The 24,563-nt window shown below is 41.0% G+C and overlaps 1 protein-coding gene across 1 annotated transcript in view; it reads right to left on the bottom strand.

Moving 5' to 3' along the window:
* The window catches only part of LOC146438122 (transmembrane protease serine 11E-like), a 42,962-nt gene extending 19,472 nt beyond the window's left edge, over nt 1-23,490 (bottom strand). The window contains exons 1-4 of the mRNA XM_085058443.1: nt 22,872-23,490; nt 14,325-14,446; nt 13,493-13,611; nt 815-882 (exon numbers count right to left, since the gene is read on the bottom strand). Coding sequence (XP_084914569.1) covers nt 815-882; nt 13,493-13,611; nt 14,325-14,446; nt 22,872-23,035 — 473 coding nt within the window. The 5' untranslated portion in view covers nt 23,036-23,490. The remainder of the gene's footprint in view (nt 1-814; nt 883-13,492; nt 13,612-14,324; nt 14,447-22,871) is intronic.
* Between the last annotated feature and the right edge of the window lie 1,073 nt (nt 23,491-24,563).

The following is a 24,563-nucleotide window of genomic DNA, read 5'->3' as shown; positions in this document are numbered from 1 at the left end:
GGCTGAGTAGACTGGGATTTTCAACTGAAAAAAAAAATTGACCTTATTGAATACAAGAGAGAAAAGGGATATGATGGGAGTGTCCAGTATCACTAATTACATGGAGAGGAGGGGTAGTGATCAACTTTTCACTACCTCCTTCAGCACAAGACCTAGGGTTCATTGCGTGTTTCAAAGAAGAAGGTGGTTCTTCACAAGTAACTCCTTCCTAAAGGACTAAGGTGTACAGATTTCAAGAGTCCAGGAGACATTAGACAAGTCCTTGGGAAACAATGCCACCAGGGGCTGCTAAACAAACCACAACCACTTGAAGAACTCTCAAGTGGTAAATACCTGGAGGCAGGGAGCATACCAAGAAGCAGTTATCACACATGTCTGTTGTGCTACTGCTGATCCCTGGGCACCTACTTAATCCCATTCTTAGAGCCACAATAATACATGTGACTTTCTGAGCAAGCACAGCCTGGTTTTACTTGACAAGCCCAGCACAATAGCAATAGAAATGACATCTGCATTACAGTCCAAGAAATAGTTTTTAAAATGCTTTTTGGTTTTAGATAGCTTTAGTTATCTCTGCTTTATTAACTAAAACTTTCTCAAGATCTGAACACAAACTCTTTGGAATTTGGACTCACTGGGGTGTATCTTCTGCATTGAAGATTCAAAGAAGAGCAAGGTTAAGAACCAGATTACACTCAGTTAGGGATTGTGCTCTGCTTTTACACACAATACACTTTACTGAATCAGATCTAGTTGGGCTTGTTGTACATTTAAATTTATCTCATGTGCATGCATTTATTATAATCTCACATACCTCACTCTGATTAAGCGTGAACGGATGTATTTTTTCCTTAAAATGGAATTGTAAAATGTCTTGTCGATCTGTTGAAAAAAGAAAAATATAAGATAGCAACAAAAAAGGAGGGAAGTGGACATATTGCTGGAAGGAGCATTCAGAAAACAGCATTCATTACAAACTCAGAGCTTACAGAGCCAAGAAACATAATGCAGCCCAGCCTCTAGATAACATTTGTCACAGACCTTTTGTAACCATCTCCCACTTGGCCTAAGGTACATCACAAAAAGCAAGCTCACTTTTCCAAACGTCCTATGATTACATCAATGTGCCACTGTAGTGCTGTCTTGTCCACTCTCAGGTGTAATGAGAAGTATATAAACATCCTTGGAACACACTGCTGCAGTCTTCCAAAGCACAGCTTCCCAAAGACTCAGCCTCCCTTGTAGGGGTCCTTTCTGACCCCTACAGAATTTACCCTTGGTCTTATAGAAGTCTGCAGCAAAGCTACCAGTCATTTCAAATTATTATTTGATTATGATCAAATATATGAACAAATTCGCCTCTCACTCTTATGATTTTCCATGATCTTGGCGATTTGTCAAGGAATTCTCCTCAGAGATTGGAAATCTAGGACTCAGAGGGAATTGATCCCCAAATAACATCTTTCCTGGTTCCTGCTTAACCACATCCTGTTAAGATGTCATCTCAATATTGCATGATCAGTCTGAGACAGCACAGTGTGATATAACATGGCATGAAATTCTGCCAGGAATGGCTCAGGATCACTGAAGGATTGAGAAATAGCAAAGTCACGAGTGAGTTATGCAGCAACTCCTCCTACCAACAAGACCCAGTAAATTGAACATATCCTGTAAACATCAAATGAATTACAGGAAAAACTGCACAGAAATGCTTTACAGCATCATGTAAGCTGTCTTTCTTTTAGTTTTTAGCCCTTAAAGGCAGTCTGTTTTAGCCAAGTCTCAAGATGCTCTGTCTTCCAAAGGAAAGAAAAAATGTTTCTCAAATTACTAGTATGTCAAAATCTTTCAGATATAGAAACAAGCATGTAAGCATGAAATCTGGGGGTGATTCCTCCCAAGGAACACAAACCTCCCCTTTTCCAGCCTTGGCTGGAAATAAGATGAAGCCTTGTGACATTACACAGGGACATTAAAGCAGAATAATTTCAAGATGAAAACTGCATATTTTATTATTTTAAGGTGATTTTAAGCTTACATTATTAAGGAAAAGGCCCCACATTTTTAGTGGTCATGCATTGAGCTGATGTTTTACCTTGCTGTTACTAGCAATTATCTGCAGTTAGTTTGGCATTTGGAACAGAAAAAATTCTATGGAACAAGACATTTCAACTGCAACAATCTACTGTAGATAACCAGGATACATTTTATCCTCTCACTTTGCAGATTGCCAGCTGCTACCACTGCATTTTATGATGCATCAAGTTAAAAAGAAAGAGTTTTATTACCTATAACTCTGCATCCTCTTCCATCACAATCTCCCCTGGTTATTGGAAGTATTTGCCCTCAGACAAAAAGAGGTTTGTTTTGTGCTAACTGCTTCACTGGTGATTGTGTAAGCAGAAGCATGTGGCTAAGCAGCACTGCCAGCTTTGTGGCATGCAGTGGCATGAGCTATCTTCGGCTGCATTTGTCTCTGAGAACTTTTGAGACCTTTGGGACAGAGATTTCTTTACAGAGTGCTTTGCAATCAAAAGAGAGCCTTGAGCTGGGCTGAGATACACCTCAAGCTGCTACATTGCTAATAAGAAAAGTGAAAACAGAGTGACTTTCACCTTGGGATTGAAGAGGGCAGGAATTCACAATCCCTTGCAAGAGAGGGCTGAGTTCATTTGACATTCCCAAATCCCTTATTTCCTCCTGACAATTGCATTTGCAAGATACCTTACTGTCTCAGATGTCAAGTGTTTTTGCTACACTTTCCACCTGCATCTCTGCAGCAGATACAGGGATCCTTAATTCTATCACACATTCTCTTCTATATCTTTGTTACAGCCAAAGCAGCTCACGTGACTGTGTTTTTTGCACTCCCAACACGTTCATCTTTCTCCTTTTCTCCTCAGCCTGCATCACTTCCAAGATGTTCCATACAGTCTGATCAGGAACACCATGTGCTGCAGCAGAGACAAAGACTTCCAGTGGTGTCTCACAAAACACAACTACACACAGTGCTTTTTACAAAAAGAATCTGTGGAGTCCAAATGCAACTGAATTATCAGCAACAGACACTGTTTTCAGAAAACTCAATCCAGAAGGCACGTTAGTTGTTTTTATGAGAAGAACAGGAAGCATACAATTTTAAATTATACCAAAATTACTACATTTCTGTTACTTCCATTCTCTTTCCCACTTCCATATCTGAGAAAATAGACATTTTCCCCATTACATACTGTCACTACCTTTCCTATCATTAAGAGTTGCCTTAGTGCTACATCACCCACAGACAAAAAAATAACTGGAGGCTAGCTTCATTTTCACTGAGCCTTGCAGGGCCTTTAACACCTTCAAACTTGGGTTGGTAGTATTTTTACTTTTGTAATTTGTTGTATCTTATCATGAAAGGAAGGCTAGCCAAACCTCTTCACTGTGGCCCACTGCTCACCTGCTGATAAATTTGTTTGACAAGTAAGACCCAAAACTCCTCTTTCCTTCAACTATGATTTTGGTAACCTGAATTATATTAACAGTAATCTTTATATTCATACAGAGTTTATATAAGAGGCAAATATGTAGGAATATGCCTTCAGATAATAACTTTCAGAGATTAATGTTCTGCTTTATATTTTTACTGTTCATCTTTTGGTGAAGCCTTTCATATACCAAACAGAAAACATTTCTCTCCAGCCTGCTTATAGCTTTCTTTTCAGCTGGAGTCACAGCCCTGGGAGCCAAAGCAACTAGAACTTTGTCCAGTGACTACGTGGAATCCAGTCCTTCTTGGGAGAAGCATTTACACTCATTTAAAATGTCTTGCTTTGATTACAGCCACTCAAAAGTTACACTGTCATGACCAGATCCCTTAAATTCACCACTGTTTAATGCATCTCACTGTTTTTCCTGGCACTTGTCTAGCAACAGCTCAATAGTGGCAGCTGGTGCTGCAGGCAAGGCCTATGAACATTCTGAACCAATGGCCAAGTCCTGCTCCTTTCAAGTGCAAAGCGTTTTCCTCACAGCCTTCTTTTTAGCATTTGTCCAAACAAGATTTTCTATAAGTTATAGTTTTCTGGGTAGCTTAGCTTAATGACACCTGGTATTTCCTCAGTTTAATTTCATATTCTCTTTACCTTTTACTAAACCTCTCTCTGTGCAAAGCAATTTTTTTTGACAAAATGGACTTTGTTCCTGAACGCTGGTCCATCCAACACAGTAACTAATAGTGGCTAGCACCAAAGATGCAGTAAGAGGGCAAAACATTTCCACCTGTACAAACCAGACAAAAATGAAATTCTTTCTTGTTCCTTGTAGCCAAAAATTGTTTTATACTTTGATGAACAAGACTTCTTTTTCTATTCTGGCTCCAATAACTCCAGATCTTGTCATCATACTTTTTCTTGTGTTGCTCCATGCCCAACCCTCTAAGGCCCATGAGCAACCTAGGGAAATCTTTGTGATTTCAGAGTCACACAGTACGTCCTGCCCTGCTGAGACCCAAAAAACACCCAAGCTCTGGAAGTAGGTCATGTAACATGGATCCCACTGCTCCAATGTAGATGGAACTGACATGAGGTGGGATTGCCCAGGTGTGTGGCTGTGTTTGGAAGTGACCCAGCAAGGCTGGCTGTGTCAAGCCTTTGCTTTCTCCCACCACACACTGCTCTGCCACTGCACTCTGGGTAACAAAGTTTATAAAAAAATTATCTTAAATCTAGTTTGGCAGAATTTTCCTCTGGAATATTTGCTGAACACACTGAATTACTTGCATGGGATGTTCAAGAGCATTCAGTAGGCTTGGGAGCACAAAGCTTCTTGTTGCTCAATAGTTTTGCTTTTTCACCTGCTGCCGGTTTAGTCCTTTAATGGCTATCCTCACACTACATTCTTCCTCTTGCCTCACTAGCTACTTGTCGCTGTTGAGCCACTAGCAGAGAAAAAGACCCGAGTTCTCAGTGTGACAAGAAGAAGTTTATTATTTTGATTTCAATATATATAGACCTTTCAGAGGTCGCCCAGATTGGTCAGTCAGAAACCTCCCCCTAGGCCTGATTGGCCAGGCCTGAACTGTCCAAATCTTGAGACACTGTTTCAAAACATCCAAACTTTATCTTTGTTTATAAAACACAGAAGAATGTTCTCACGGGAAAGACCTGTGCTAGCCACAGCTACTTAGGATGTAAAGCCTATTATTAGTGACTTTTAAAGCTTTTTGACCATAAATATTAATTGGAACATGCCTTGATCATGTCACTTGATTCAATGACTCTCCCCAGTTTACAGCTCTAGCTGCTGAGACCCCCAAAGCTTACCATAATACAAATCCAGTAACCACACCCTTAAGAAGCTGATATTTTTCCTGCCCTGATTTCAGGTAAGGGGTTGAGGGAGGACACAATGAGGAAGACTGACAGGGACATTAAAAAAAGAACATGGCACTGTTCCAAACCAGGATGTGGACATCACAGTCTCCTTGGAAACTGAGATTTCAATTTCTACAGCAGCCCTACAGACACAGTCCTTGCCTGAGGTGAAGAAAATGGGCCTGAAGGAGAGCAAGTGTAATGGTCCACATGCCTGCAGCAAACCAGAGGATCAGAAAGTTTCCTATCAGAAACCACACATACAAAGACAGCACATGACACATCGGGCAAGAGCTATGTGATCCCAAACCTCTGCAAATGGCATCACAATCTCCTCACAGAGGTTAAGCTAACAGAGCTCCTAAAGCTGAGGGCTGAGTAAGCACTGCCTCACTGCACTGAAATAAGGAGCTCAGCTGATGGTTCCCGGAGGCAACAGCTGCAAAAGAGAAATAATTGTCCTTGTACAGTAGTTCCTAAAAAGATTGGTCTTTCGGATAAAAGAAATTAAGAGGACTAATATATGGGATAATGTCAGGATTTAAAGTACCATGCTTATGCTTAGTGCAACCAATTTCAGAGGCATGTAATGACATGAGTATTTCATTATAGTCATGTGTATTAGTGACAGCTGGAATTAAGGTCACCTAAGTATTGCCATTCCTACTCCCTGCTTTCAATTATCCATAATTAGCTTCCTAAAACTTTCACACTGCTATTAAAATTTTGTCCACTTGGAGAGGGAATTTTCCAACTTTTGGAGACAAAATCAAGTTTGGTGAGAAAAACATCTGTGCCAATATCCAGGGAAGGGCTTTGTGTTTTTCTTTTTCCCAAAATAGCATGCTTTCCCCAGAAAAATTACTCTGTGCCCTCTGGGTTTTTTTTTAAACAATACTTAGAGGTAAGGAGCTGAAATACAAGAGCAAATACCTCTTGGGAAAATAACAGTTTTATGAAGCTATAGAAGATTGTTGGTGATGTATTCAGCTTACAAGTGCCCAAATCCCACCCACCACACAACTTCAGTACTGAATTTGGATTCTTCCTTTGGATAACACTAGGATCTAAGCAGCTTCTCTCTTGACCAGCCAGATTTTGATCACTAGTTTGCATCTTGAATCACTTCATTGATATAATTACTTGCAAACAATGCAGTAATTCTGGATTGTGAGTCTATAATTAAGATAAGGTTCTACCCTTAATCACACACACTATCGATAGCTGCGCTTTACTTCATTTTGAATTCCTTTTTCCAGCTCAGGTTCACATCCATTTTCCTTGTGCACATTTTAGAGCTTTTCATTATGCCCACGGGATCAGAATTAGCGTTACTTATTTATTGGGGGTGAGGTGTCTTATGATTTTTCTGGATTTGTACATGCATATTACAACTTCTGCTTTGATGAGCCAAGAAAAAAATGAAAAGGAAAAATCAGCTTGCATGCCTATTAGGTGAGAAAATTATATTGCATTAATAAGTCAAAGAATCAAATAAGTTCAAGGATTTCTGAATTTACATGGGAAAAATGTTGGAGATTGGGCACATTTTTGATAACTAATCATTTCATCCTGAAAATTCATGCAATTTAGGTAGAGCTCACTGAAAGTCTGAGCTGTTAGAGGGGATGAAAGGCACTAAGCCATAGCTTTATGCGCTACATTGCATCAACTCACACCAGCATTTAAAAGTACTTCATATTCTCTTTAATATTATTTTGTTTTCTTGTGCTACTGCAACCCATGGAAAGAAGAAAAACTGGAAACAAAATCAAAAAGCAAGAAAGCATCCCAGTTTTTAGATCAATGCAGTATATACCTATGCCAGTGGTCCTTTTCTTCTTTTAATTTCAATAGGAACTTCTAAAAACAGCATCACAAGTGAGATGCAGGTTTTTTCTGTGAGTTATTTCCTCTCTGAGAGCACAGCATTTCACCCATCTCTTTAGGGCCACGCCTATGTATATACATACTGACAGTCGAGTGTGCTGTCAACCTCTCATTCCAGAGCTAAATAAACAAGTTGCCAGACTGTCGTCTCAGCCATTGATCCATTGCTGATTCCCTGTTGGCTGAATTACTGGGGAAAATCCTTTTTGTTTTGTTTCTAACCCCAGCCACCCATAGAGGGCACCCCGATTGTACCATGCTAGTCCAAGAACAATGCTTCCTATTTGTGAGAACCATTCCCTTAAGATTAAGCTTATAAAGCAGAAGTTATCAAACACCCTACATTTATTTTAGTACTTTTCTTCTCAAAGTGTTCCTTAAATAACTTTTTTACATAGATAAAATACTTTTTCCGATTTTATGATATTGTTTTTCAGAATAAGAAAACAAGGAAACTAGTATTTAAAAGGCTCTAAAAAGCTAAATTTAAGAAGCTTAATTATTCTGGCTTTTTTACCATAGATGCATTTGTAAATAAATTTGCCTTTAGTGATGAACAAGAAAATCTTTCAATAAAAGTTCAGCGCTTTTCACCTCTTAATCTTTTTTCATATTGGTACTATGTAAGTACTTAAGGGAGCCCATATAAATCCTAGGAATGCTTGAGTTTAAATAGAGACTTAGGTTTTAGATTTTGGGATCCTTATCTGTAAACACTAACAAATGTCTTTTGAAATTTATTATAGCCAGAACTTTCTTATTCTGTTTAGTCTGGATGCTGCAAGACTCTGAAAAGTCCTTGGAAAGATCTGGCTGCTGCACATAGCATAATTTCTGATTTGGCCAATTTATATTAAATTTTCTTTTGTTTCAGGGACTAAGAGGGGAAAATAAGTGGGAATTTTGCACACATAGCAAATGAAGCTACATGATAGTTGTAAATACCTGTACTTTTCCATTTGCTGTAAAAATGAGAGTCGTGTTACACTCCCTTGAACTTCAGCATACTCCCTTTCCTTGGGGCGTGTTTAGTTATCATCTCTAAAATGATCCTCACAGTCTGGTCTCCCAGAACAAATATTCTTTAGGAGCAGATCCCTACTGAATTAACTGACCCAGAGACCATGAGGCAGTGATGGAGCAAGCCACAGACTGTTGAGCTTTATCTAAACACCCACACGGAAGGTGTGACAAACACACCTCATGCACAGTTTCACTCGGCTTTGCAGCTATCTGCTCTGAAGGGATTTGTACTTCACCTCCCTCTCTCTCCCAAATCACACACACTTCTGCTCCCCAGGAAGATTTGAGTCATGTGTGACCCTAAAAGGCCAAGTGCCATGAAACAGCAGCCTCATCTTCTCACTCACTGGTGTTCTTGGTGGTTTCCACTAAGCTTCCTTGGAGTTCAGCTCAGATGGAAACCCTAGTCAGAACTTTGACTGACCATTTGGCCCTGCAGATGTGACAGTAAGCTGTTCACAACTTAGAGGATACAAGATACTTCCTGATATTGGGATGATGCACGCTTATCCCTGGGTATAAAGCAGACAGCTTTTCAGTTCCAAGCACCCTGTTGAAGGCTAACCCTTCCGCCAAACAGGGTTGTCAGGTGTTAAAGCTGAGGGACAGGGAAGGGAGATGCATGGCACCTCGTTGTTTCTCTGTTTCTTCTCCACCCCATTTAGAGTGACAGAAGTGCCTTAATAGCCTCTAAAATCATCATCTCCCAAAGGAGAAAACTGCCTCCTTCCTCACCAGTTCCAGTGAGGACTCAGTTGTGAACCGTCCAGCCTACCGAGAATATGCACCATTATCAGAACTGCACTGCAGTGTTTTCCTGTGGTATCACAGCTGCCTCTGCAGTACCCAGTGGAGACATTAAATTAACCCCCACTAATTCAGCTCTATCAAACAGGACAAACTTCAAGAGCTATATTCATTAAAAACTTCCCCCAACACTTGTACTTAAGGACATAGAAGATTCTCTTGTCACTTGAAGCAGTGGAAGCAAGATGTCTCTTTCTAAAAGAGGTACCCTGACTCACAATGCTGAGTGCTGTGGTGAAAATTACTTGAAGAAATTCCATTAATTCAATAGGAATATTTGGATAGGCAGTAGTTTCCCAGGGAACATATCCAGGTATTGTTTTAATATAATCCCCAACCACTCTGCCAGATCCAGCCAGTTAGTTCTGTGCTGTTTTCAGATGGTGGAAGTACAGAGGATAGCCCAGGTGCCTTGTGGATTATGAGACAACAGGGGGAATTCATGTCAGTCCATCCCATGGCTCAAGGGACTCCAGGAGAGAAAACAAACAACTCAACTCTCCCCCAGCCATCCAACCAGCCAAGGAGGGAGTCATGCTACACTCATACCTGAGGAACATCCATCCACCCAGCTGACAGCCCAGCTTACCAGCACATGGGAGCAGGAGTGAGTAGGGAATAACAGACAGGACAAAGCCCCAGAAGCTGGGAAGGGTTCAGTGTCAACACAAAATTCCACAGAGACACATGGACTGGGACAGGAAGAAGCAGCCTGGCAGCAGGGCTGGGAACAGCTCTGGCCAGAGAAGGAGACAGGGAGATACAAGGGGCCTGAGAAAGGAGAAGGGTTGATTAGGCTCCCCTCAAAAAGGGGGAAAGCCCACAACTTCTAGGAGGAAGTATCAGAAGGTTATTGTAGTGGCAAAAAAGAGCCAACAGGTGCATTTACAAACCCCTGGTGGGCAGGGTAAAGGCTGATGTCCATTTCTATTGAGCAACCAGCCCTGTACTGAAAGGGTCACCTGCTGTGGCTGCTTGATATCCACCTCTCTCTCACAGCTAGAAACCTGCCAGCCTTCAGCTGAGACAATTTCCACTGAGACTGAGGTACTCATTTCAAGCTTTCCTGATTGCACATCCACCCCCCTTGGGGTCAAAGATGACTTCCTACACAAGACAAAACACCCCTCCACCCCTCTTCCTGCGCACAGGGCAGTTCTGCAGCTGCACAGAGTAGGCAACTGGGATCATCCCAGTCACCCAGGTCTATCTGCTGTCTCAGCTCTCTCCACAATTTGGAGTGCCAGAGAGGCTGAAGCTTAAAGCAGGGCCTTGGAGACTTCCCCTAGGATGCTGTTAGTAAGAGAGTAGTTAGGCTCTCCAAGGCATTTGAGGGAAATTGAAAAGAATTAATATATTTTGTGAGAGAAGGAAAAGAAATCCAAGTCTGGTGCAGGAGTCAGAGAAAAACAGTGGGCAAAAGTTGTGCAGATGAGCCACACAATAGGTGAACTCAGGATAAAATAGAGGCTCCCTGGAGAAGGAGCCATAAGGCTGTGACTGTGCCCTTTTTATCCAGTGTAACAGGGGGCAGTATGGCAGAGAGCATTTTAGCTTGGCAAGGGAAGAGGGACTAGTCCAACTAGAAAGTCGAGGAGGCTCTGTTGAGCTGGAATATCTCTTTCCCTAGTGGCATTCAGTCAAGTATGATTTTTCAAGAGAGCACAAAGGGAACACTCACAGACACTCACAGGAAGCCAGTCAAGGAGCAAAGACCTTTCATCATCTGTTCCTCAGTCCCCCCAGCTCCACCCCAGAGGACATTTTCCAGACTTTCCAGTCAGCCCTGAGATGTTGACTGGTGCACCAGCTTCATCAGCTCTCAGGCATGATCTGGCTGCATTCCCTCCCACCTTCATTGAGATAAGAGTCAGGAATGTTGTTCACACAATGGGTGTTACTATTCAAATCTGGAAACCAAAGCAAACATCAGGCATTTGAAGGTCCCAAGGAAATCATGGTATGACTTCCATATGGAAGCAAAAACATTTTTCCTGGTGAAACACCAACTCTGAAAAGGGCTCCTTTCTGGGTCTATCTGGAGACAGATGAAGGAGGGCTTCATCAGGGAAGGAGTCAGAGAAGGGAACACTTGGCAGGGAGTTGCACTCACTCAGGTAATTTGAATGCTTCTGATTATCAGAGGTGATTCACTTCTGTTCACTTTGCACCAAGTGTTGAGAAAGACATTGCATTTATCTGCATTGACTCACTGTTTCACAACATGAGCTTAAGGTATCGTTACTACTATGACAATGGGAAGGCTTGGACATCCAAACCCTGACGCCAGCCAGGGAAAGACTGCAAAGGGTTTTGGTAAATCCAGACAAATTAGAAAATGTGATAAAGAACTCAACTCTCTCCTCCTCTATTAGGGAGTTGCTGTGAAGATGCTGAAAATAAAAATGCAGATGTTCTGAGACAGCTATCTGTAAGATATCAAGAGGATATGTGTGTCTGGAAAGATTGCTTTGATTTTTATCACTACAAGAGCAATTTTGCTGTCATAAAATCAGATTTACAAGAAACACACTGTATTACTACTGTAGAGTTGCTTTCAATAAAGTTATGGACAATTGTCAATTTCATAGATCCTTGGTAAATGGAACACCCAGAGCTAAAAACACAAAAAGTCAAACTTACAACAGGGACCATTTATACAAGCTGACCTAAAATTACAGCAAATAATTAATAAAATTTGATAGAGGAAGGTAGAATTTAATGGCTGAATTAAAGACAACTCTTAAGTCACAGGAATGAAGGAAGGCAACACAGTTCTGTGTATGTTTGTTATGGTGTTACTTATCAGGTACAATTAACATGCCCTGAAATAATGGTTCTCGCTGCTCAACCTGCACTGGTATTTACTGTCACTACTGTCAGAACTGCTCAACACCCAGAGAGGAGATGGGGTTTCTATAGCATTGGCTTCCATTCAAGCATCTAAATTGATAGCCATGTTCAGAGGAAATCTGACTGCATTGGATACTGTCTGAAAGAACTTCTCAGCTAAAATAAGTCTTTCTTTGCCAAAGAAGGCGCATGTTTTAAAAAATGAAGAAGGAATGGAGTGGGAGGAAGGGATACAACTGTACTCAATGAAGTGTTATTCCTCAGACTATTTTCCAGTCCTTGCCTTCCTTCCACCTCAGCAATACACAGTGTCTTCCTGGTAAGGGAGAACATTCCCTCTCCAAAGTTCTATATCACAGGGTGGAAAGTCTGCAATTATTTGGTAATAGTTGTAAAGTGGTAGCACCGAAGCAAATGCAGCTTGGTAAGGCTCTGTACATACAAATATGCACCAGAAGCACATCCTGGGAAATCCGGTATGAATTCCAGTGGACAAAGAGGGCAGAAAGAGAACAAACATGTACAGAGAAGAGGACAACTTGACTAAGATCACTGAGGCCCTCAGCAGTGTTGCTGTGAAGAGATGCTAGCACTGCCAAATCCCTACACAACACCCTACTTCTCCAATGTCCAGCACAGTTCACATTTTGTTGTAGGTGAGTAACATGGCCTTATTAAATGATGGTGGGGAGCAGAGCTTTGTCCCATTAATTGGGTATCTGTGCATGGCTGCCAAACAGGAGGTAAGAGATACACATCAGATTCTGATGAATGAAACACAAAAAGATACAAGCACAATCACATGCTTATTGTTGTATAGAGATGAACTCTGTAATTAGCATCTCTGGGGTAGTGTCTCAAAGAGAAAACAAGAAAGGAAATTGCAATGTGTCTATTTATTTCCATAGCTACTCTATGACTGAGAGCCACTCAGCAGCCTCTGCTGTTTATAGGAGGGTTTCCCAACAAAACATACCAAGGGTGCAGGAAAAGGGCTTATGTGTTGTTTTCTCAACACACAGTAACAGCCCAACAGGTAGAGTTCCCCACCCTGTAAAGGAGAGGGTGTAAAAGAATGCTTTCCTTAGAGACAATGGGACATAAGTCACAAAGCCAGGATCAGGGCATGGAGAGAGAACATACACAAATTATGAGATTAGCTCAGTTGGTTAGAGCCTGGTGCTAAAACCACCAAGATTATGGGTTCAATCACTGTATGGGCATTTCACTTTAGATTTGGACTTGATGGTCCTTGTGCGACCCTTTCAACTGAGAATATTCTGTGATTCTATGATCAGTGATACAGGAGGAAGCTGAGATTATTGCAAATATCTAGTTCACCACTGCAGGATAGAGAGAAGTGACAGGCTAGAAGATGCTGAGTGGCAAGTGCCTGGTTTGCCAGGTATGATCATGCCTCTCATGCTATCCATTTCCCAGGTCTGCCTACCAGGGGACTGAGGGTACACCAGACCCCGTGGTCTGAGAGTGTGCTGTTCACATTAATGACTCTTGTATCATCACACAGTCCCTCATGGAAAGGCACAACAGTTCAAACTTACCAGTCTCTCAACCCTCTCGCTCAGGTCTCTAAACCTTCCTGAGGACTGTCTGGAAAATTCATTTTTGTACCGGATGTTGGTGATTTTTACATTGGCACTGTAATAGAACAGCTTCTGATCTGTAAGGGAAAGAAGAGGAACAGGCAATACTCAAAGTACCAAGATGAATGAACTTTAGAGAAACAGCTGGTGCTGACTGATATCCAGATATCTAGGGAGCAGATGAGCCTTCAGGTGTATCCAGCCCATTCAAACACAGCTTCCAAAAGCAAGGAGCCCAGGAGCAAGCACTCGATTGAGTTAGGTCATCTAATCCCAGCTTCCCCAGCAGTTACATTTGTGGCCAACCAACAGCACTTGGGGGCTCACACAGGATCACAAGCTGCACCCTGCTGCTCAGTTACCTTCCTTCCTGGCCTGTCCACTCAATACTAAGCCCTCACAGGAGGCTGCTACTGATCAGGGAAAGGGAGCCGAGAAACACTCCAGACAGACATGCAGAAGGCTCTGGATTTCACTCATGGAAGGGAGACCAGACACTTGTGTGTTGACTTCATCACAGAAGTGGATCATGAGAAAAATGTGAAATGGGTGAAAGTAAATGAAAAACAAGAGAAAACACAACCCTAAACCACCCTGCCCAGCAGAAAATGTTTCTAAGAGGCCTGCAAAGGTGCTAAAAGAGGAAGGAAAAAGAGGTCTTGAGAAGCCAGTGTTTTTTCCCCAAATAAGAGTTAGACAGACCGGGGAAAACTCCCAGCATCATGTGGCACAACAGGCACAAAAGAAATTCACTAAGCAGAGGAAAAATGAGACATTATGCAAAACTTACCATATGCCAGAAAATAAACTAGGAGACCAATAGTGATAGCTGCTGCCACTGCTGTTCCAATAACAATTACAGCAATTTTCCAGGGCTCAAGATGTCTTATTCTGATGGCTGACTGATGAATTCTGGGGAAAAATAAGAAACAAAGGAGATGAATAAGAGATCCTTTTCTATTTAAGGCTCCTGTCTCCCCCCCCAAAAAAATATTAAGCTGAAGTTTTCTCCCTCAACATTAGTTGATTCCTCCCAGCAACATTAATTGACTTCTCACCCAACACTCTTGAAAATGAAAACATGACTCAAGACTATTTTGAAATAGGTGTTGGGATGCACTGGAAGTCAAAGAACACAGACAGGTTTGAGGGTTTGGGTATTATTAGGGCCAAATGAAATAGGAGTCCCACTAAGATTCTTATGTGACTCCCAACTAGAAATTTACAAGAATAAAACTTATTTTTCAGCTAGGTGAACTTTCACACGGCAATGTATGCAGCTTTCAATTGGTTAAGCAAATCAGTTATCACAAACACACTGGCACCTTTGCTCCCAAAACTGCTTTTGTGCAGTAAAATTGGTAAAAAGCACTCCATGCTTTGTATAGTACATATCTATACATTATTCCAGCTGTTTAGCCCATTTCAGCCTTCAAAGCAGAGCTAGACAAAAAAGAGAAAGAGATTTCAGAGAGTCAGCCTGTGCTTCCTGTTTTGCTCAGACTGAATCTAAACACAAAGGCAAGCACTGCTTTAAGCAGTATTTGCTGAAGTGAGAGAATGACAGGGAAGGGCAAGGACATGTCAATAGGAAGCCTCACCAGATGCTTCTCTCTGCTGTGCTCTTAATTACATGGGTACTAATCCAAATTAACTCATGGAAAGTCAATGGACAGTCAGAATGACAAACGAAAACTGCCTGAAAAAGGGCTGGTTACAGTAAATTCTGTCTTTGTCTATAAACTCAGACTCCTTCAGAACCATAAAGCCATTTTGCTATTATATTGTCAGCCATTAAAAACATAGAACATGAAGCCAAAATTTTTGGTAAAGAGTCCTTCATTCTATTTCAGACACCTCAACCCTGCAGACATGCACAGCTGCCGGTTCGGGTTCAGCCCAGCCCAGGAAAGCAGGCTGCAGGGATCCTCTCCCGAGGTCGTGAGGTGCCTCAGTGAGCTCCCACATGCAAAGTACACACAGCTCACTGCCAGAGCACACACCTCATGAGACAGAAATTTAAATACATTCAAAATAATTGCAAGTGACCCCTGCAGCTGTGTGCAGGAAAGGGACAGCAAGCAACTGTGCACAGCTCATAAATACCAAAGCAGATCCTGATATTTCATTCTAATTCCATTGCCATGCCTTACAATTACAATCTCATTACTTTGGCTTGGAAAACAACTGACTCAGGCCAAATATCATGATATGTGATTGAGTGAAAATGGGAGTAATAATTTGTCACTTGGATCTGTTCTGACTTGTTCTGCGTCTCCTATCTAGTGCTTCCTTCCCTCCTCCTATCTTGTATAACAGCTATTAACCTCTCATCAAGTTTGCATCAAAATGCATTTGTGACTCCATAGCAAAAAAACGAAAAACAGACAAACAAAAAAAACCACCAAAACCACAAAACCCCAAACAAACAAAAAAACTAACCAACCAACCAAAAAAACTGCCAAAAAACAAAAATTGAAATAATTAGTCCTGTTAACTGAGACTACTGTATGAAAATTGCCTTAAAAATTTACCTGGAGAAATGAAAAAAAAATAGTCAGGACTCTACCTCACTAACAAGAATATTTCTAAGTAGTAGCTTTTAGGTGAAAACACAAAGTCAGTGGTGAGTTCAAGTTTAATTTGTCACATGCATTTGTTGTTGTATAGTTTGTTGGGGCTTTTTTCCCTCACTCCAGCTAGTAGTCTTTTCGATGGCTTATACACTTTGCAAATGTGTCTACTATGTTGGAAATGACACTGAGTTACAAGAAAAGCCAACAAAATAAACCAAAAAGAGCATTTCAGACAACCTACTCTTGTATTCTTGTAGATACTCTCATTTTAAAAGCAGTTGTCTTGATTAGACTGCACAGAAGGAAAACACTCAGAAGATCTTTCAGCTATAATGATCCTGGCATAACCTCAAACCAAAATGCTGGGTTGGAGAAGCCCATTTGAAAGGCTGAATGCCACCTCTGCACCACAGTAGGTGAGCCTGAAGTGATATGATACTGCCTATCATATCAATGAAACAGTGGTTTCAGACCAGAAATTACATGGCTGGGAAACAGCTGAATAGAGTACTAAAAATTTGAAACTTTTTCAGCATTCTCTTGTATATAGTGTAACATTTTTTAAAACTCTTGTTCTTTATTTCTTCTATTTCAAGTTCCCTGTTACCACTGACAAACAGAAGCCCCAGTCCACAACAGTTACTCTCATGTGTAATTTTACTTATACATGTGATTTTCACTTAATTAGTTAAACCTTAATTTGCTTAATTCATAAATGCAGGGTCTCAGCACCTCTGCACCTCTAAACTGAATTTCCTCAAACAAGAAGCTGTTTGACACATACATCTTAGAAAGTAATGGGAAGAAGGGGTGCTGTTTGGGACTTGGATTCCTTTTGATTTATCTTAAACTTTCCCCATTCCTTTAATATGTAAACATGACATAGCTGTTAAATTTTATTCTCCACTCCTAATTTCTTTTTTAAATGAAAAGTGGTTTCAAAAACAAGAGGTATTTTTGAGCAAAATACCCTTGGTTAGGCTGTATACCATCTGGATACTTCCCCATTTGAATAGACATGCTGCAGATGAAGAGGATTTCAAATCCAGGTTTTCAAAGATATCTGTGAGACAAACCCATGAAGATCACTAAGCTGATATTTTTTTATTCCAGTTAACTCAGCTTTATAGCTACTTTGCTGTATTTTCTAAAATTCATTCCTCAAAGTTTAATTATTTTATCTGACAACGTCCCACTGTGTAAACTTGAACAGTACTTACAGGGATTCAGTACCCACATGAGAAGTGACTATGCCAGATCTGAAACAACTTAGATCCATGTGATGACCTGTCAGGGCTTGAATACTCTGCAGAGAGCTGATAAAAGTTAAACACTGTGAATTTATTTTTCTCAGACCAAGAGTTAAGTAGTCTTTACAAACTCCTTGGGAACTATGTTCTCAAAGAGAGGGAACAGGCACTGTAGCCTAGAAATGCACACTATTATTGAAAACACTCCAGTTGGGAAGGTCGCTGAAGTCCTTCTGAGTGGAAGCGGAAATTTTAAGCCTGAACCAAATACCTGAAGCTGAGAGCTTCCCACCGACCTCAGAGGGCTTTCTGACAAGGTCCTTCCTGCTTGCAGCTCAAGTGGTCCTTCCCTCTTCCCCAGAAACTCTGCTCTTTCCCAGGAAACCATGCCTGCGCAGTAATCTTAAAGATACTGCAAACAAGGACTGGACTTCATCTCTTGGCAGAGGACTACCAAGTCTCAGATGAAGATTTTTCAATGAGTAGAGGAGTGAAATACTTGCTGACAAAGAGAAACAACAAAAACTGATATAGAATTGTTTACACTCACATAACCATTTTACTTGTTTGTCCTCTTTTTGTTTCCTAGTAATTCCAAACAATGTCTCAGCTTTTTTGACTGACATTCAGCTGGCATTTTCCTAGAAATACCCACTGAGAGCTTTCCTGAACATTGGTACGTGACTGGGAGCCCTGCATTCCTTACTTGGATTCCTTCACATCATAAACAAAGAAACCCTCCAGGAACCCTCACACCAATGAATACAGAGCCAAAGGGATCCCTCCCATTATGCATTTTAGAAGGCATAAGAAGGACACAGCTAATTATGTCTGACTTTTAGTAACAGAAGAGTATCAAAAGAAAAAGGTTAGTCTCAAAGAAAAATTAAAAATATTACCTAATATCCTAACTTGGTTTTTTAAGAGTGCCATTTAATAAAAATATGATAAACATTGCATTAAATAAATAACACATGCACCTGTCTCACTGCAGCCTGAAACTGTTATTTTATAGAAGAAATTAGTGTCTTTTACCTACTGAAATTCAGATTCACTTACTGCAAAGAAGCAGAATTAAAACTGCCATCTATGAGTGAAACAGTCTGCTTCAGAGGAAAAGCCTCAGAGGTTTTCCTCACCAGTGCTAGAAGCATGCTTGGACACCTGTGGAACACCTCCATTACCTGCAGTGAGCTTCATGTCAGAGACAGAGTCCAGCTAAGTCAGCATGCACCAGGAAAGAGAGCACAGGCTCTGCTTTGGCACGCACCCACTGACAGTGGCTGCTCAAGAAAGATGCTGACAGGACAGATTGATGAAAAGCCAAACCCAAAACAGTCACCTAGAGATGATCTCTTGTGAGCTATTACATGTCCTTTGCATTTAGTCCTATAAGAAAGGCATGCTGAGATTGACAACATTTCTCCACTGTTTTAGAATACATGTAGTACATCTCTCTTAAGGTGCTTTGAGAAAAAAAAATGGATAAAAACCACTATAGCAATAGTTGTAATATAAAAATACACAAATAGTAGGACAGTGATGTGTTTTAATTTGTTTACTGAAATAAATCTGTTTACTGGTACATGAAAACTATACTTACCATCATTCCCAAGGAGTTCTGCAAGTCTGATATGACAGACCAGCTCTCCTGCTGGTGTGCAGCTGTGACAGGTTATGTCCACTCAGAATCTGAGCTAAAACATCCACCTTCATCTGTAGTTTAAAAGCTTACATTTCTGGATAATAATACATATTTCTGTACTTTATACTTCATGTCCTGGTTTTGACTGTGATACAGCTAATTTTCTTGTTAGTAGCTGGTACAGAGCTGTATTTTAGGCTTAGTCTGAGAATAATGTGGATAACACACTGATGATTTAGTCGTTGCTCAGCAGTGCTCACCATAAGTCAAAGACTTTTCAGTTTCCCATGCTGAGATGGAGCATGGCCAAGACAGCTGACCTGAACTGGGCCCAGGGATATTCCATACCACAGAGCATCATGCTCAGTATATAAACTGGGGGGAAGTTGGCTAGAAGGGGCCATTCCCTGCTGGAGCACAGGATGAGCATTGGTCAGTGGGTGAAGATCAATTGTATTGTGCATCAGCTCTCTTTCTTGGGATTATTTTTTTTCTGCCTCTCTAATATTGCTATTATTATTCCATTATTAAACTGCTCTTATCTCAACTTATTGGTTTTTACCTTTTTTTCCCTAAATATCCTCCCATCCCAACGGGATGGGGGGTGATGTGTGATAGATATGAGTGGATGCATGACACTTAGTTGCTGTTTGAGGTTAAACCACAATATATAATAAACAGTTGCTAGGCTGGGTAGATAAACAGTGAAATGCTGTAATCTAGCAATGTATTTTCACTGGACAGATATGGACAAATTTCTTTATGGGAAAAATGCTGCTGAAATTAGAAAAAGTCCTTAGACAAGTGGTTCAGCTGATACTGAAACCCCAGGCAATTCTCCAGTGGCAGAGAAATTGGAGAATTCCCATGTTCAAGTCTATATAAAATCTGTCCCTCTTTATCACCAAATCTGTCCACAGACCACATGAAGCTTTCAAATTGTCTTGTATCAGAAGTATGTCAAATTAAGCCATCCCAAGCTTTGTGTTAGCTTGGCTTCATTCAAAAGGAGGATGTGTATGTAACCAAAACCACAGACATGGAAAGAGTATGTGGTGGAAGCAGAATGCCTTGATTTTCAAAGCTTATGCTGACCCAAAATGCCCAATCATAAAACTGCATGTGAAAAAAAAATAAAATGAAACACTTCTGAATCACCCTCTAAAAGGAACAGCAGAGGCCAGAAAAGCTGCTGTGATTACACTGGGGCTTGCTCAGGGAACAAAGATGACTCAGTTTCAGGGCTCAGAAGGAGGTCTTGTCTCATTCTAGTTTTCCTGTCTAAAATGGCCAGAAACTGAGTGAGTGCAGCAAGGAAACACAAATGGTACCAATTCCATACTAGTCAAATCAGGTGTAGTGTGTACCAGAAGCAAACACATTTCACTAGGGTTTCCTGAGTTCAGGATCTACTCTGGGACAAACTGAGCAGAATAGGTTTCGCTTTGGCATCATGCAGGAACTACATCTGCCTCCTGCAATAATCAGGGTAAACTCCCACTAATGCCAGTGGCACATGAGTGTCCTTGCACCAGGGCTGGTATCTATTTCCTGCTACACCTCAGCAGTCTGTAATTTGCATTCATTTTGCCCACCTACTGCATGACAAATTGGCACAAGTGGCACTGCATTTCCACTTGCATATTCACTTTTAGACTACCATATACAACACCAGCTACTCAGTACCTCACCCTGCCAGGGCACCAGATCTTCACATGGAAGTTGCCAAAAGGACACTGCACCTGCTTCCCAGAGTGCAGGACACAGTACAACTGCAGGAAAGGACCAGCAAGGCTGTCTGCTCCACCCAGTTTTCCTTAGCAGGTGTGCTTCCTGAAGGATTTGGCAGAGCACATGTTCCAACTGTCGGCTTGAAATGTTTTGGAAAGAGGCGTCTTGGAACTGGATAAAGCTAATAGTGAAACTCCACTCTTCTAAGGGACTAAAGCAGAGGAGGATGAGCTCAAACAGCAAAGCTTACAGCTCCACACTCAGATCCACATTCCTGCCCAGCAAAGAACTCTGGACATCTAACAGGCTACACAAGGGCTTTGATTAAGACTAGGCAGTTTCCATCCCTTCCCAAATATGTAAATATTTAACTATCTAGCACAGATTTCCCCTAATGTACTTAAGATTTTATAATAATCTAAACAATCATTTAAACAATTAAATCCTTTCTTAACTAGCAAGCAACCAAACTGTACTCAGATGGTATTTAACTACCCTCTAGCACACTGTTATTAAAATTATTTACACCACTGTTGATATCACCAAGATGGCAAGTAGATTTACATCTAAGTAGAAAAAAAAGGCTCTTCAGTTCTGTTACATAGAGAACTTTCACTTAGTTTCCTCTCTTTATGTAACATACACAAACTGGTAATCACAACTGATGGGGATTTCTTCTTTACCTGACAGAGTAGCATAGCTTTTAAATTATGGATATTAAACAGGGCAGAAAATCTTTGGGTATTGAGCAGGGTACTACTAAGCAGCACAGAACACAAAGATGAACTTGATCTTCTCATGGCAAAGTCAAGATTGTATTGACTAAAATGATATTGTTTGCACAAAATGAGAAAAACGCTTCAGTGGGCACAACGAGTAAGTTTTGTCCATCCAGAAACAATGTTTCTATTTCAGCATGCCCTGAAATTATTTTAAGAATATGAAGGATGGAAGAAATAAGTAGCTTCTTGCAATCATCCATAGCCATTTGCCCAAAGCACCACAGAGAAAAGATTAATGTTGTAATCTTTCATAATCACACACAAAAATTCAGCCAAATCATTAGGATGTTAAAAAAAGTTTCAATTTATTTTGAATTTTATTCCTGAGGTCATACTTTTAAGTTTCATCAACTGCTGAGACAACAGCAAAAAACCAACTCATGGGATATTGAGCATCCCCCTATTGCCACGTGAATCCAGAACCCAGTGAGTTAAACAGGAATAACAAATGCCAGGATGTTTCCTGTACATTTGTGACACAATCTCTTCTCTGACCCAAGAGATAATAGTAGAGTGTTGCAGGTGGAAGACTTATTTTTGTAAAAAGACTCTGTACTTTCCAGCGCTGTTTTAAATATTGTTATTGTAAAACAAAACTGAGGATATCCAGCTTCTTTGACTGCATGAAATGCTTTCTGACGCAAACCACCTACTCGTTACTCCCTAAAAATCATGGCTTCTTCTTTAAAATGCAAGGGTTAAAACCAGAATGATGAACCACTGTGGTGTTGTCCTTATGTAGTTGTGCTGCCACCACTTATTTAACTGGAATTTTTTGCAGGATTTGGGGGAAATAATATTGCAACTACACCTGACTAAACCCCATGTTTTCCAAAAAACATGTTACTAGCACTTGATTTTGAAACAAAAGAGCTTCTTGGATTCTGCACTGCTGCAATAAAAGCCTGATGCAGGCAGAATAAGATGATTAGAAAGAAGAAAAGATGTCAACCTGAGCCATCACATTGTCTTTCTAAACAGACAGCAAATCATGGTGCTCCTGGCCATGCTAGAGAAGGATTTCCCTCTGCATTTCTCATTCCAGAGTCATTACTATTTTCATCCAGACCACAACCTCCAAAACCTTCCTTTCAACCTGCAACTTCCCGTTCAGCTTTCCCTCCATCTATCATCCCTTTTCAGGCTGCACATTTGAGACAGATCCATGATGTACCCCAGGTCTAAAAGGATGAAAGAGGCATAGATAGAGCATTAAGCACAAAAGGCAAGAGAAAAAACAGATTTCTCTTCTGGTTCTGTGTCCTTGAAGCCCTAAAGCTTTCCCATAGACAGTACCCTTTACCACCATTACACCTCCAAATTAAACTTGCCAAGTTAAAACATGCCACCTACTTTTGAAGATCCCATGGTAGGTCCCGGTAGGCCTGGTAGCCTTTCTGACCACCAACAAAGGCTTGACTAAAGTCTGGACTGCGCAGAGAATGGTGATGGAAAACGCAGGAGTCGCATTGACTGGTGTGACAGGAAGGGAAAGGTGTTGAATGAAGATCCTTCATTGAGGCACAGCTGGCGCAACACCCAGCACCCTGTGGGTTATTGCAAAATGAGGGAACGAACTTCAGAATAAAAACAAACAGAGGTAAGCATGGAGTTGATAAGGAGACTGTAACCTTCCGATCAGCTCCGCATCAAAGAGCTCCCCAGGCAGAGATGGAGTGAGCAGATAAACCGGCCCAAGCAAGAAGACTTGTTCTTCACTACAGCGAAACAGGAAGTGCGTGAGATTTCCCTTTTCCAGCACTCCCTTTCTGTCCAGCTTTTATTCCTACAGCAGGCCTTGTCCTGAGTGGCAGCACCTTCTACCATACACTCACTGTAAAACCCACAGAGGAGAGGCACCGCACTGTCCACAACGTCAAGTCACTTGTCTTCTGAGAGAGCCAACACAAAAACAAATATGGACATAAATGGCTTGGTCAGCCAAGCCTGATCTACCTCGGTGCTCAGTCATCCACAGCTGTCCTGGACTCCCTTGGCATCAGGGACAAGACAACTATAAGTATCCAGCCTCCTAATTACATGTTAGTCATTTAATGGTTGGCATAACCCCGCCTGTGGAAAATGCTTACTCTGTGAAAAGGGCCACCAATCCCCTTGGAATTCCCTTCTCCCAGCACAAATGTGATTCTTCAGAGCCAGCTGGAAAGAGGAAAAATGAAAATTCACCAATGAGAAAATCTGCATTTACATAAAAAATTGAAAATCACAAACCAAAATTTAAAATTACCAGAAAGCAAACCTGTTCTCTGCTTTTTGATACACTTGCATTTGCGCCAAAAAGCCTGAAACATTTGGTTTTCCAATGAAGTCTCAAGATTTCAGTCATTTTATTGGAACATTCACTGTCTCCCAGAAACAGTTTCAGCATAGAGGGGAGGGGAGGGAAAAAAAAAAAAAGAGGAAAATTTGAGGAAAATTTTACCTAAACATACCAAGTCCTTTGCCATCTTTCCCCAAAGTTATCCATTCACAGGCTTTTCAATACAATTGTAGGAACATCTGGGCAGACCATTTTGAGGACCGTGGGAAAAGCTGATCACTGCGGAAGAGCACCTGCTGTTTCTCTAACATTGATTTCTTAATTTGCTTTTATCAAATCAATTGGATTTTCTGGCTTCTCCAAGCTCTCTGTAGAAAGGGCATTGTTGCAGTTGCCTACCTTACCTGGGGCTTAACTGACTGAGTACACAGGTACCTGTCAAGCACTAATATCCTCCCAGGGCTGTACCTTCCATTCCCCACCACCCACCCTGTTATTTTCTTTTTCAAAATTAGTAAAACTCAAAAAAGATTCTGCACAAAGGATTCCCTGCTCCACCCAGAAACACACACACCCCCCCACAGGAACTCAAGCACTTGATGGAGTGATGGAGATTGATTACAAACCAATTCAATGCAGGAGTCAAGAAAATACCTTAGAACTCCTTGTTGGTTTCTTTTCCTCTTTTTTCTGCTGAGAAAAACTGGCCTTTTAACTGTTTGCCCTATGAAATGAGGAGAATTTTCCCCGATTTGTGCAGAAAT

Source organism: Lichenostomus cassidix, chromosome 4, assembly GCF_008360975.1.
Source record: "Lichenostomus cassidix isolate B80296 chromosome 4, HeHo_3.0, whole genome shotgun sequence".
Lineage (NCBI taxonomy): Eukaryota > Metazoa > Chordata > Aves > Passeriformes > Meliphagidae > Lichenostomus > Lichenostomus cassidix.
This window is presented reverse-complemented; position numbering and strand designations above follow the sequence as displayed.